This window comes from Carcharodon carcharias, chromosome 8, assembly GCF_017639515.1.
Source record: "Carcharodon carcharias isolate sCarCar2 chromosome 8, sCarCar2.pri, whole genome shotgun sequence".
NCBI classification, from domain to species: Eukaryota; Metazoa; Chordata; class Chondrichthyes; order Lamniformes; family Lamnidae; genus Carcharodon; species Carcharodon carcharias.
In genome coordinates, this window is record NC_054474.1 from 96,975,211 (window position 1) to 96,990,527 (window position 15,317).

General features: G+C 45.5%; 1 protein-coding gene across 1 annotated transcript in view; it reads left to right on the forward strand.

Moving 5' to 3' along the window:
* LOC121281473 (fibroblast growth factor 18-like) overlaps window positions 1-15,317 on the forward strand; it is a 197,846-nt gene that overhangs the window by 6,840 nt on the left and 175,689 nt on the right. Inside the window, exon 3 of the mRNA XM_041194418.1 lies at window positions 10,565-10,643. Within this exon, the coding sequence (XP_041050352.1) occupies window positions 10,565-10,643 (79 nt within the window). The remainder of the gene's footprint in view (window positions 1-10,564; window positions 10,644-15,317) is intronic.

A 15,317-nucleotide genomic window follows, 5' to 3' on the forward strand; every position in this document is an offset into this window, starting at 1 on the left:
ACACACACACACACACGACTACTAACTTTTGGTTGATTATTGATACCAGCTGATTCTCATTCAAGCCTGCAACATTTAAGTGCACCAGCAATAAATACCATTGGATAAACTGAAAAAATACCCAGGTTGGACAACTTCTTACTGGGCTACCAGTTCAGAGCTGGATTTACTGGTGCCAGTATTACTGGAACTTTCTTTCTGGTTGGGGAATTATGAGGCATGCCACTCCCCAGAAAATAGCCAGCATCTGATTTGCACTTGTAGGCACAGTCTACAAGGGCCACAGTCAGTCTTCAGTTTGAAGAAACATTTTAAACAAAGAATTTCTGTGACTAATGATTAAATAAAGACTGTCCTTATTCACTCATTCAGGCCTCCAAGGGCGCATCTGCCTCTGAGCAGGTGACCCTTATCATACCGGGGCCCTCCGGTCCTCGGCCCCCCAGAAGACATCTGCCAAGGTCATTGCAGACATCAGGATGTAGCAATCAGCAGGTTGCCTCTACCTCTGTTGCAGATGTTGGGGCTGTACCCAGGTGTAGCGGTAGATTTAGGAAAGTTAAGAAAAATTGATGTCACTTTTGGGTCACAGGTGTGCTAGACATGTAAATAAATTACACTTTTGTTAATACATTTGATGGTTATGTGAATGTTTCTGTCAACTGAATATATTGTGATTTTGTACTTTGGAATCCTCTTATTTTGAGGTTTAGCCTTCCTCCCACTCAGTGATAGTGTCCCACTGTGAGATTCAGATTCCTGTGATGTCAACCTCAATTGAACTAGTCTCTGCACCCTTGTGTGATGTCAGGGAGATGTGTTTAAAACTTTATTGGAAGTGTTAAATATAAAAGTTTCTAACCCTTCTTCCTCAAGGAACATCATTGAGTGAGGGCGGCTTGTCAGCATTGATATTCTAGCGGCATTTGCATCTCCTCAGTGGCAGTGGCAGAAGAAAAGACATGCATGGAAGGAGGAGACCCCTAGGTATGGCCACATCTCAGTCGCAGCAGTGTTTGCATCATTAGATGGTGGCGAAGGCTCCAAGTCTTCTCTCGCATCGCTCTTGTTCCTAAGTGGATTCTCAGTTCCCAGAGTGAGCTCACTCATGGGGCCCCACAGACCAAAGCAAAGATCATGGCCTGGCGATTCATGAGGTCAGACGGGCAAGTATGAATGCAGGACTCGTTCTTGCTGCAATTGGGTGGACATCGCCCGAGTCGAAAGAAAATGGCATTGAGGGCTGGGAGAGATGTGGCCATATGCCCTCACAACGTTATTCCTCCTGGAACCTGTCAGCAATTAACGTATCACAGGCATGTCTCAAATGTCTTTCTTTCTCCATGGCGTGATCGTGCTCATACTGACCCTCAGCAGCCTCCTGAGGCTCCTGGACCTCTGGACTTTCATCCTCTGATGAAGCTGTCATCCTCCTCCAGCGCATCTTCTGGCAGGGGGTCACCTCTTTGCACAGCCAGCTTGTGAGGGGTGCAACACACTGTGATGCTGCGGGAATCCCTGTCAGAAATGTATTGTAGTGAGCCACCTGAGCGGTCCAAGCATCTCAAGCACACCTTCAGACATCCTATGGTCTGCTCTGTATGGGAGCATGTGCAACTGTGAGCAGCATTGTACCTCTCCTTGGAAGGACTCCGAGGGTGACGCATCAACTGCTTAGGGATAAGGGGCACAAAAGCAGCCTTTTTCCCACCAGCTACAATAGCCGGTTTTTGCGCCGTAGTATCCACTTCCCATCTTATTAAATATGCATCAGCAGGAAACATGTCGTACTGGGGCGGACATCCTCTGTTTCACTTGCCCTGCTGTGACCTCAGCGGATCATCACTCCGGATGCCATATTTAAACTGCACCAGTGCATAGCTTTCTCATTGCTTGCATCCCAGGACTGCTCTAGAAGAGAGATGGCCCTCAAATCAAAGAAGTCTGCAGTGCCCAAGTTTAGTGACGGAACCATAGAATCTGTGCAGTGCAGAAGGAGGAAATTCAGTCCATCGAATCTGCACTGGCTCACTGAAAGAGCATTCTACCTAATCCTACTCCCCTGCTTTATCCCCGTAACCTTTCACATTCTCTCATTTCAGGTAGCAATCCAATCCCCTTTTGAATATCTCGTATTCAAACCTGCCTCCACCACCTTTCAGGAAGTTCATTCTGGACTCCAACCACCATCTGGGTGAAAAAATTTTTCCTCAGATCACATTTACTCCTTTTGCCCATTATTTTGAATCTGTGCTCTCTAGTTCTTGATGTTCTCTTGAGTGGGAACAGTTTCTCACTATTTACCCTGTCCATACCCCTCAGGATCTTGCATACCTCTATCAAGTCTCCTCTCAGCCTTCTTTTCTCCAAGGAAAACAGACCCAACCTCTCCAATCTATTCTCAGGAAGGTGCTAGGAAAACTGAAAGGTCTGAAGGTGGATAAATCATCTGGACCAGATGGATTACACCCCAGAGTTCTGAAGGAGATAGCTGAAGAGATAGTGGAGGCATTAGTGGTGATCTTTCAGGAATCACTGGAGTCAGGGAGGGTCCCAGAGGACTGGAAAATTGCTAATGTAACCCCCCTGTTTAATAAGGGAGTGAGGCAAAAGACGGGAAATTACAGGCCGATTAGCCTAACCTCGGTCACTGGTAATATTTTAGAGTTCATTATTAAGGATGAGATTTTAGAATACTTGGAAGCGCATGGTAAAATAGGGCAAAGTCAGCATGGTTTCATCAAGGGGAGGTCATGCCTGACAAATCTGTTAGAATTCTTTGAGGAGGTAATGAGTAGGTTAGACAAAGGAGAGCCAATGGATGTTATCTATTTGGACTTCCAGAAGGCCTTTGACAAGGTGCCGCACAGGAGGCTGCTCAGTAAGATAAGATCCCATGGTGTTAGAGTACTAGCATGGATAGAAGATTGGCTGTCTGGCAGGAGGCAGAGAGTGGGATTAAGGGGGTCCTTCTCAGGATGGCGGCCAGTGACTAGCGGAGTTCCGCAGGGGTCAGTGTTGGGACCACAACTTTTCACTTTATACATTAATGATCTAGATGAAGGAACTGAGGGCATCCTGGCTAAGTTTGCAGATGATACAAAGATAGGTGGAGGGACAGGTAGTATTGAGGAGGTGGGGAGGCTGCAGCAGGATTTGGACAGGTTATGAGAATGGGCAAAGAAGTGGCAGATGGAATACAACGTGGGGAAGTGTGAGGTCATGCACTTTTGTAGGGAGAATAGAGGCATAGACTATTTTCTAAATGGGGAGAGAATTCAGAAATCTGGAGTGCAAAGGGACTTGGGAGTCCTAGTCCAGGATTCTCTTAAGGTTAACTAGCAGGTTGAGTCGGTAGTTAGGAAGGCAAATGCAATGTTGGCATTTATTTCGAGAGGACTAGAATATAAATGCAGGGATGTGCTGCTGATGCTTTATAAGGCTCTGGTCAGACCACATTCAGAATATTGTGAGCAATTTTGGGCCCCGTATCTCAGGAAGGATGTTCTGGCCCTGGAGAGGGTCCAGAGGAGGTTCACGAGAACGATCCCAGGAATGAAAGGCTTAACTTTTGAGGAACATTTGAGGACTCTGGGTCTATACTCAATGGAGTTTAGAAGGATGAGGGGGGATCTGATTGAAACTTACAGAATACTGAAAGGCCTGGATAGGGTGGACGTGGGGAAGATGTTTCCATTAATAGGAGAGACTAGGACCCGAGGGCACAGCCTCAGATTTAAAGAGAAGGCCTTTTAGAACAGAGATGAGGAGAAACTTCTTTAGCCAGAGAGTGGTGAATCTATGGAATTTATTGCCACAGAAGGCTGTGGAGGCCAGGTCATTGAGTGTATTTAAGACTGAGATAGATAGGTTCTTGATTGGCAAGGGGATCAAAGGTTACGGGGAGAAGGCGGGAGAATGGGATTGAGAAACTTATCAGCCATGATTGAATGGCGGAGCAGACTCAATGGGCCGAATGGCCTAATTTCTGCTGCTATGTCTTATGGTCTTATGGTCTCATAGCTACAGTTCTTCATCCTGGGAATCACTCTTATGAATCTCCTCTGTACTCTCTCCAACGCCTTCACAACCTTCTTCAAGTATGGTGCCCAAAAGTGGATGCATTACTTCAGAGGCCTAACTAGTGTCTTATGCTAGTTTAACATGACCTCCTTACTCTTGTACTCAATGCCCCTATTAATAAAACCTAGGATACCATATGCTTTACTAACTGCTCTCTCAACATGCCCTTCAATGGCTTATGTACATATACACCGAGGTCCCTTTGTTCCTGCACCTCTTTTAGAGTTCCTCCCTTTATTTTATACTGTCTCTCCACATTCACCTCGCACTACTCTGCATTGAACTTCATCTGCCATTTGTCTGCTCAATCCCCAATATGTCCATGTTCTTTTGAAGTTCAAGAAGATCCTCAGCACAGCTGACAATGCTTCCAATCTTTGTATCATCTGAAAATTTTGAAATCATGCCCTGCACACCACAGTCTAGGTCATTAATATATATCAAGAAGAGCAAGGGTCCCAACACTGACCCCTGGGGAACCTCACTACCAACCTTCCTCCAATCTGAAAATCAACCATTTGTTTCCTGTCACTTAGCCAATTTCTTATCCTTTTATTCCAGGAGCTAGAATAATACTAACAAGTCTATTGTGTGGCACTGTATCAATTGCCTTTTGAAAATCCATATACACATCAACAGCATTGCTTTTATCAACCTTCTCTGTTACCTCCTCAAAAAACTCCAGTAAGTTAGTTAAACATGACTTTCCCTTAATGAATCCATGCTGCTTTTTCTTAATTACCCTGCACGTAAGTGACTATTGATTTTGTCCTGGACTATAGTTTCCAGAATAAAAATAGAAACTGCTGGTAAATCTTATTTCAGATTTCCAAATTCTGCAGTATTTTGCTTTTATCTTGTAGTTTCCAGAAGTTTTCCTACCACTGAAGTGAAACTGACTAGTCTGTAGCTGCCAGCATTATCTTTGCACCCCTTTTTGAACAAGGGTGTAACATTCGCAGTTCTCCAGTCTTCTGGCACCTCCCCTATGTCTAAGGAAGACTTGAAGATTATCACCAGTAACTCTGAAATTTCTACTCTCACCTTTCTCAGTATCCTCAGATGCATCTCATCTGATCCAGGTACCTTATCAATTTTAAGTAGGGATAGCCTTACTAATTTCTCCTTCTTCTCAATTGTAAATTCCTCGAGTGTACCAGTTACCTCTTCTCTCATCTCAGCCTGGGTAGCATCCTCTTCCTTTGTAAAGACAGATGTAAAATACTCTATTATTACCTCCACTACTTCTTCTGCCTCCACAGGCAAGTATCCTCTTTTATCCCTAATTGGCCTTACCCTTTTATTGTTTACATGCTTGTAGAAATACCTGGGATTCCCTTTTATGTTAGCAGCTAGTCTCTTTTCATGCTATCTCCTGGCTTTTCTGATTAGTTTTTTCACTTTCTCTCTGGTCCTTCTATATTCAGCCTGATTCTCCATTGTATTTTCTGCCTGACATCTTTCTTTTCATCACGTACTTCTTTCTTTTCATCTTCACCTCTATTTTTCTCGTCATCCAGGGTGTTCTAGATTTCTTTGTCCTACCTTTCCCTTTCAAGGGACTACACATTGACATTGCATGCGATACTATCTCTTTGAAAGTAGCCCATTGTTCAGCCACCATCTTTTCTGCCAACATTTGATTCCAACTCATTCGACTCAGGTGCATTCTCATCCCTTTGAAGTTGGCTTTCCCCCAATTAATTATCCCTGTTCTGGGTTGCTCCTTGTCCTTCTCCATGGCTAACCTAAACCTTATGATACAATGGTCACAGTTCCCTTAACGCTCTGCCACTGATGTTTGATCCACTTGGGCCAACTCATTCCCCAGAACCAGGTCCAACAGTGCCTGCCCTGTCGTTGGACTGGAAACATACTGCTGCAGAAAATTATTTTGAACACACTCCAGGAACTCACTCCCCTTTTGTCCCTTTGCACTATTCCTATCCTAGTTCTATATTTGGATAATTGAAGTCCCCCATTTTAATTGTTCTATAATTCTTGAACCTCTCTGTAACTTTTTTGCAAATGTATTTCTCTACATCCTTTCCACTATGTGGTCTATATACTATACCGATCAATGAATGTTATTGCACCTTTTTCATTCCTTACCTCTAGCCAGAGAGATTCTGTCCTTGACCTGTAATATCATCCTTAATCAATACTGCCACTCCCAATCCCCTTTTCATCCTTTCCTGTCTCTCCTAAATACCTTGTGCCCAGGAATATTTAACACCCAGTCCTGCTCTTCTTTGAGCCAGGTCTTTGTTATAGCAATAATATTCCATTTGTCAACCTGTGTCTATAGTTCACCAATCTTATTAACCACACTCCATGCATTCACATACATGCACATTAATCCTGATCTGGAATTTTTAACTTTCCTCCTTGCTCTGGCCCTTTCTAATGACTTGCTATAGCCTACTCTAGTTCTATCAAACTTTCCAAGTATTCTATTTACCTTGATACTACTCTCTGATATATCCTCCTTATCAGTTAATACTTCTCTACTTCCTAATGCCAGTTTTTTTCCTCTCCTCTCTGAATTTCCCCTCAGGATCCCAGTCCCCTATCAGTCTAGTTGAAACCCTCCCCAATAGCACTAGCAAACCTCTCCATGAGAACATTAGTCCCAGTCCTGTTGAGGTGTAACCTATCCTTCTTGCACAGGTCCCATCTGCCCCAGAACTGGTCCCAATGCCTCAGAAACTAAAGCCCTCCCTCTTACTCCATTTCTCCAGCCACATATCGAGCTGCTCAATCTTCCTATTCATATGTTCAATAGCACATGGCATTCTCCATGCTCTTTATAAATGAAGTCTCCCTGCACTCCACGCTCTTTATAAATGATGTCTCCCTGCTCTCTGCGCTCTTGATAAATGAAGTTTCCCCACTCTCCGCTCTCTTTATAAATGAACTCTCCCCACACTCTTTATAAATGAAGTCTCCCCACTCTTCGCGCTCATAATAGATGAAGTCTCCCTGCTCTTCCCACTTTTTATAAATGACGTCACCCCGTTCTCCTTAGAGAGGAAGTCTCCCCGGTCTTTGCGCATTTGATAAATGAATTCTCCCTGGTCTCAGTGCTCTTTATAAATGAAGTCTCCCTGATCTCCGCACTCTTTATAAATGAAGTCTCCCTGATCTCCGTTCTCTTTATAAATGAAGTCTCTCTGCTCCCCGCACTCTTTATAAATGAAGTCCTGCAATCTCTGTGCTCCATCTGAATAAAATCGTTCCGGTCTCCTTATAAATTATTTTCACACTCTCTGTACTCCATATAAGTGAAGTATCCTCGCTCCCCAAACTCTTTATAAATGAAGTCTCCCCGCTCTCCGCGCTCTTTAAGAAGGAAGTCTCCCTGCTCCCCACGCTTTTTATAAATGAAGTCTCTTTGCTCTCCGTGCTCTTTATAAATGAAGTCTCCCCGGTCTCTGCACACTTGATAAATAAAGTCTCCCTGGTCTCCGCGCTCTTGATAAATGAAGTCTCTCTGCCCTCCGGGCACTTTATAAATGAAGTCTCCCTGCAGTCCGTGCTCAGGAGTCTGCCCACTCTAGACCCTCTTTATAAATGAAGTCTCCCCGCTCTCCATGCTCCTAATAAATGAAGTCTCCCTGCTCTCCGCACTCTGAGATAGATAGGTTCTTGATTGGTAAGAGGATCAAAGGTTACAGGGAGAAGGCGGGAGGATGGGGCTGAGAAACCTATCAGCCATGATTGAATGGCGGAGCAGACCCGATGGGCCAAACGGCCTAATTTCTGCTCCTTATGGTCTTATGGTCTAATGGTCTTGATAAATGAAGCCTCCTCACTCTCCACACTCTTCATAAACGTAGTCTCCTCGCTCAACGTGCTTTTTATAAATGAAGTCTCCACGCTCTCCTTGCTCTTTATAAATGAAGTCTCCCTGCTCTCCATGCTCTTTATGAATGAAGCTTCCCCACTTTCTTGATAACTGAAGTTTCTCTACTCTTTGGGCACTTTATTAATGAAGTCTCCCCACTCTCCGTGATCCAAATAAACTAAGTCTCCCCACTCTCCGCGCTGTTGATAAATGAAGTCTCTCTGCTCTTCAGGCACTTTATAAATAAAGTCTCCCCACTCTCCACACTCTTGATAAATGAAGTCTCCCCGCTTTCCGTGCTCCAAATAAATGAAGTCTCCCCGCTCTCCACGCTCTTGATAAATGAAGTCTCCCCTCTCGCTCCGTGTTCCAAATAACCAAAGTCTCCTCACTTTCTGTGCTCTTGAAAAATGAAGTCTCTCCGCTCTCTGGGCACTTTATAAATGAAGTCTCCCCACTCTCCGCACTCTTGATAAATGAAGTCACCCACTCTCTGTGTTTTTTTATAAATGAAGTCTCCCCGGTCTCTGTGCTCTTGATAAATGACACCTTCTTGCTCTCCACACTTTTTATAAATGAAGTCTCCCCACTCTCCGTGCTCTATATAAATGAAGTCTCCCTAGTCTCCACGCTCTTGATAAATGAAGTCTCTCTGCCCTCCGGGCACTTTATAAATGAAGTCACCCCGCAGTCCGTGCTCAGGAGTCTGCCCACTCTAGACCCTCTTTATAAATGAAGTCTCCCCACTCTCCGTGCTCCTAATAAATGAATTCTCCCTGCTCTCCGCGCTCTGAGATAGAAAGGTTCTTGATCGGTAAGGGGATCAAAGGTTACGAGGAGAAGGCGGGAGAATGGGGATGAGAAACTTATCAGCCATAATTGAATGACGGAGCAGACTCGATGGGCCGAATGGCCTAATTTCTGCTCCTATGTCTATGGTCTTATGGTCTAATGGTCTTGATAAATGAAGCCTCCCCACTCTCCACACTCTTCATAAATGTAGTCTCCTCACTCAATGCGCTTTTTGTAAATGAAGTCTCCTCGCTCTCCTTGCTCTTTATAAATGAAGTCTCCCTGCTCTCCATGCTCTTTATGAATGAAGCTTCCCCACTTTCTTGATAACTGAAGTCTCTCTGCTCTCGGGGCACTTTATAAATGAAGTTTCCCCGCTCTCTGTGCTCCAAATAAACGAAGTCTCCCCGCTCTCCGCGCTCTTGATAAATGAAGTCTCTCTGCTCTCCGGGCACTTTATAGATGAAGTCTCCCCACTCTCCACACTCTTGATAAATGAAGTCTCCCCACTCTCTATGCTCCAAATAAACAAAGTCTCCCTGCTCTCCACGCTCCTTATAAATGAAGTCTCCCCACTCTCCGTGCTCTTTATAAATGCAGTCTCCTTGCTCTCCTTATAAATAAAGATTCCCACTCTTCATGCTCCTTATAAATGAAGTTTCCCCCATCTCCACTCTCTTTATAAATGAAGTCTTCCAGCTCTCCTGATAAATGAAGTCTCCCCGCTCTCCGTGCTCCTTATAAATGAACTCTCCCCGCTTTCCTTATAAATGAGGTCTCCCTGCTCTCCAAGCTCTTTATAAACGAAATCTCTTAGCTCTCCTTATAAATGAAATCGACCTGCTCTACACGCTCTTTATAATAGAAGTGTCCCCGCTCTCCGCGCTCTTTACGAATGAATTCTCCCTGCGTTCATTATAAATGCAGTCTCCCCACTCTCCACGCTCTTTATTAAAGAAGTCTCCTCGCTCTCCATGGTCTTTTTAAGTGAAGTCTCCCTGCTTTCCGTAAAATGAAGTTTCCTTGCTCTCCGCGCTTTTTTTAAAATGAAGTCTCCTTGCTCTCCACGTTTTTTTTAAAATGAAGTCTCCTCGCTCTTCTCACCTTGCTGGGCTGCCTTTTGGACACTGTGGAGGTCCATTGGTAGGTGATCTATGCCTGCGAAGGCTGGAGGAGGTCCACAAACCTCTCAACTGTGAATTTGGGAAATAGTGTCCATGGTGGTGAGTGCCAATGCTGTACAGAATAGGTCAGCCATCCAGTGCAGAAAGGGGATACATGATCTCATCCGTTCCTCAAGGCTAAGTGAAACAGATCATCACTCTCAACTCACACACTCAATAGCCCATCAGACATTCGCAAGATGATACTTGACAGGGATTTCACACATTGCCAGCTCAAGGGACAAAACCACTCACTCTCTCACACATATCTTCGCATTTCCATCTGAGCTCACATCCTGTGTTGCTCACATCCACATCCCATGCATGGGTCCACTGTCCACCCACACAAAGCAGGCGTCCTTATCCTCTACCTTGGCAAGTGTCCTGCTCACAATCTCTCCAACTGTCTTTGTGCAGGACAAGCTTGTCCACAATAGAAGGGAGAGGTTCCAGACAGGTGGGGGAATGGCAGAGATAAAATCCCTCATTCCCTTTGAGGGGTGGGCTACAGAACTGGCCAGAGAGGACCGGGACCGCTTAAGTAGCAATGGTGAGATTGGTGGCACACACCCAAGTGAGGATCCTGCACCAGCTGATGATCAGACAATGAACCTGTGAGTCCACTGTCCTCTTTTTGAGTCACCTGCCATGCACTAATTTTTTCTGCTCTCTTTCATAGACACCTCTACAAAGCACCTCAGAGGCCAGGCCTTCATCTCCAGCCCTGAAGACAGCTCAGATGAGGATGCTGTTAAAAAGTATCCAGAAGACCTGTCACAGCACTCACCCACAACCTCCACCAGCACAGATATACACATCCCGGTGGGACCTGGTTCGAAAGCAGCCTCAGGGTCGCAAACTGGTGAGCAGGGCACACAATCTGGTCCACAGCAGGCAGAGACAGGGGCGTGCAAGGTAACCAGCATGAGGAAGGACTACTGGAAGCCAAGATTATGCTGAGTCTGAATCAAATGACAAGCCTCTTGACTCAGTCCTAACTCAGTTGGTGGAATTGCAGTGACAGCCAGGGGAATATCAGGAAGGGTTTTCAGCTGCTTTCCACAGACTGCAACGTGTTCAGCCTGAGGTTATAGTGCTGGCATGTCAGTGCACTGAGGTCAACAGTGGGAGGATGGTGGCTGTCATGGAGACCTTGGCCCAGGACATAGCGCCTGTGTTCCTGCAGAAGTTGCACTCCATCGATGTAGGCATTAATGACATCCAGCAGTGGCTACGTGAGAGGGGGCTAGGGCACCTCAATCTCACTGCAGCTGCCCATCCTCCTCAAGGAGTCAGCCAGGGGCCCTCGGGCACTGAGGTGATTTCAGGAATGTCCAGCCAATCCCAATCCCTTCTTCCTGTGACTCCATCACCTCCAGCTTCACAAGCTGTGGAGGGTGCAACTGCATCACAGCAGGACACCCAAAGCAGGCTTGGGCCTTCCAGGTCTTGGCCCTCCAGAGGACGCCCTCCAATGTCATCACAGACAACAGGACGTAACAGTCAGCAGGCTGTCTCCACCTCTGCTGTGGATGCGGGGGATGCACCAAGTTGTAGCAGTAGAGACAGGAAAGTCAAGAAATATTAGGAGCACAATGGTGGCACGTGTGTTCACCGCATGTATATGCTTCTCACCACTGTAACTAGAAAGGCACCTATTTCACATCTCCTCTTGTTATGCCTCCTCTTTATGCTGTTCCATGTTGTATTAAATCAGGAGCAACACCATGGTTCCTACCTCCACTATGACAAATGTTGCTATTATGTGCCTCTGTTCTATGTTGTGTGCATCCATCTCACCACAATGTGTGTCTGTTCACACATCATTTCCAACAACTGTGATGTCTCACCTTCAATGTTAACTGTTCTTGTGGAAGGCACCTCATTCACTTCTCTGCTGGGTCATGTCATCTTCATTCTTGGCTGCTTAAGATTGAGGTTGAGGTGTTCACCCAACTCGTCTGAATTCTTGAAAGGTTAAGGTTTACTGTAGAAGGTTAGATGTGGAAAAACCTGGAGAAGGGGTATAGATCCTTGAATTCCATGTCATCTGGCAGGGTTTTCAATCTATGAGCTCATTCTGAGCTCATGCACTCTCCTTTCTGCCTTGCGCATTGCAGACCCTCTGAGTGTACATCTGCTAAGCTCACCAGTAAGTCTAAGCATCTTCCCACCTCAATGTGCCAGAGATCTGCCCATCATTGTCATTATTGTCCTGGCTCTTGAGGCTACAACACTGAGCATTTCCCACCTTGTAGTTGTCTGTATAACACCCACATGGTACTCGTCACAATGTAGGGATGCAGCACTGGGCTATACATTCGCCTTAACTTGTCCTCACCTAATCATCCGCCAAGGTCAGTGATGATGAATCCAAATGGTAATGTGTTGGGGTAAATGGAACCTTTGAGCATGCTCTCAAAATGCATATGTTAGCTTGATGGGAAAACCATGTTGAGGGCAACAATGGGCTAGGAGCAAGGATGTAATAATGCCAATGTATCCTCTTTATTATCAATGAGGTGTCACCTTAAGGGCTTGATGGTGTGCTTGCATTTTTGAGTTTGCAAGGGCCAGAGCTGGCCATTAGGCGAGACTGTGTTAAAGAGGAGGCATTTTGATGTATGGCAGGCAAATGTGTGAAAATGGTCATCCTGAGGTGCTCCAACTCCATTGAATGGTCCAACTAAATGTAGGCCCACATCCATAGACTGTCAGAAATCAATGTGATGGATTTGAAGGTGAGACAGAGGACTGAGTGATCTCAAAATGGAGCAACAACTACAGAATGTCCTTGGCTGCGTTGGCACAAATGCCAACTATTAGTATCACCATTGAGGTTACACAGACTGCTCATCACAATGTAGGGATGCAGGGCTGGGCCATACATTTGTTTTAGCTTCTCCTCACCCAAGCATCCACTGAGGTCAGTGATGATGAATCAAAATGGTAATGTGTTGCGAGTTCTGTTGTTGGAGATGGATCACCTTGAGGACCTTTGTCAGACTGAAGGCATACAGCTATAAGCCCACTGAGTTTTGTAGAGCAGCTCCTGCAGGATCAATAAGAAGACATGAGTGAGCATCTGCCTCCAAAGGTCCTATTTCTGTTGATCACTAGTGAGTGACTTAGGGTTCAAGGGCATGGTACCAGTGTTGGCACCTATTGCTCACTGAAATCTTGGTCAGCACACTGTCCATTTCAATGAACACACCATCCTTCCCCCACTGCTGCTTTTAAGGCTATACTTGTTGGAATATAGCTGAGGGCAAATGTTTAGCAAGGGAGTGAGATTATTTCAGAGGGGGCTGAAGGTTTCCATACATGAATCTGCCAGTGCTAATATTCAGAGCCCTGCTTTTAATGCACAACTACAGTTTGTCCAGTCACCCAATTGCTCTTGACTTTGTTCTTGCTCTGGGGAATTTCCACACTTGGAACAATGGCTTATTACAAGGAGATCAATTAGTGGCAAGGATTTGGGATTTGTCTCACATGAATGAGCTTCATTGCTTAACTCTCCTGATTCCTTGCATTGTCATTGAAAAGCTCCTAACATTTCTCAGCCGTGCATCTCTCCTCATTTGGTAATACACAGTTGAGTTGGGCGTCCATTTAATTACGCCCCTCCCTGTACAATGCAGCATGCCTCCTTGTGGCCCTGCCCACCAGAGTTATTTCTCATTTTTAATTTCTATTACGCCATCACTTCAGGTTTCAAGATGGTGGCGCTGAAGTTTTACTACCAGACAAACTTGGACCCTTGCTGTTTGTCTGTGGAAACCCCCCTCCATCTGTTGGAGGAGCATAATGTTCATGTTTCCTTCCCTCCAATAACTCTCGGTCCTCCCCCTGTAATCCTTAATCCCATTGTGATGGTGGTGGATGTGCGTATGCCCCATGTGGACCTCCCTCCCCTATTACACAGTGATATATAGAAACCCACCCCCCCTCCCATGGCCTTCAAGTGCCCCGACACTACCTTGTCCCCATCCACAGGCTGCAGATGTCTCCCCTGTGTGTGCCATCTGTGGCCCAGTATTATTCTAGAGACCCTTCCACCTCAGGATAATGCCCGTGAAGTTACAACCATAACAAGCTGCGCACCACTGACACTGGACTGACATGCCCTCCCCCTCCCTAAACTGGAACAAGGACAATCTCTGTAAGCTCAGCAATAAAAACAGAAGCGCTTCTTAACCCGACGAATATTTCATTCTGGCCCCAATTTGCTTATGCCCTTCTATAAGAAACTCTCTCTCCCCATTGTGGACCCAAGGACACTTCCCCCACCCGCACCCCCCCAGTCATGTGTCTGAGTGCAACCTTTCCCATCCTCCACCACCACCTCCCTCCCACTGCCCCCACTGCCAGCCTCCAACAGTCAAGCCTTGCCCTGCAGCCCCTTTCCTTGTCTCTGTCTGGCCTTCACCCTGCTTACCCCCATGTTGAGCCCTTGCCCTGCTGTACTTTACACCCCAACCCCGCTTTACCGCTGGTCTGGTATGTACAGCCTTGTTTCTGAAAGTGATGTGGTGCTGCCTGTGAAGCGTGGTGTGGAGTTTGAGGTGTCACGAACGCTGCGTGATGCCAGGTAGGAGAACAAAACTCGAAATCACAGGTGACGTACAGGTCGCCAAGCGTATGTTGCTTGTATACATTTGCGAAACACGGCGGTCTAATTAGATGCTGGCATGGCCTATTGACCCAGCGTTGGGGGATGATTTTGGCGAGGGCCCTGTTTAATGATTATTCATTGTATTCAAATCCATTCAAATTGTGTTACCATCATGACATTGCAGGAAATGCCTGTTGCTGTTGAGGTTTGAAGCAGGCGATTGCAAACTGCTTTTATGCCGATGTAAAACTGATTTTTTTCGATCTCACAATGTTTTTTGCTCCCATCTGCCTTGACGCCTGCTGCAGAAGGGATCGGAAAATCCCACCCAAAGAGTGATTGTTGGATTAGGAGGTGTATGTTTATAATGTATAACTTAGTAAATAAGCATAGAAGTGTGTAAAAATTGGCTCCTGTTCTATACTACATCAACTGGCATTCTGAAAATAAAAGGAAAGCCCACAGAATCCAAGAGAAAATGGCAAATAGGAATCAAAACTGATTCAGTGGCAGGAAGCCAAGGGTAATGATCGACAATTGTTTTTGTGACTGGCAGGATTTTCCTCCTAGGGTGATGCAGGGTTACGGAATAGGCCCATTGCTTTTCCTGTTATATATTACTGATTTTAAACTTAAATGGAAGAGACATGATTAAGCCATTCATAGATCATACAAAAATTGGCCATGGTTGAAAGTGGGGATGAAAACTGTAAACTGAAGGAGAAGAAGTGGGCAAAAAAATAGTAAATGGAATTCAATCAGACAAATGCACACTAGAAAGAATTCTGAGGGAAAGGATATATCTGCACTTGGA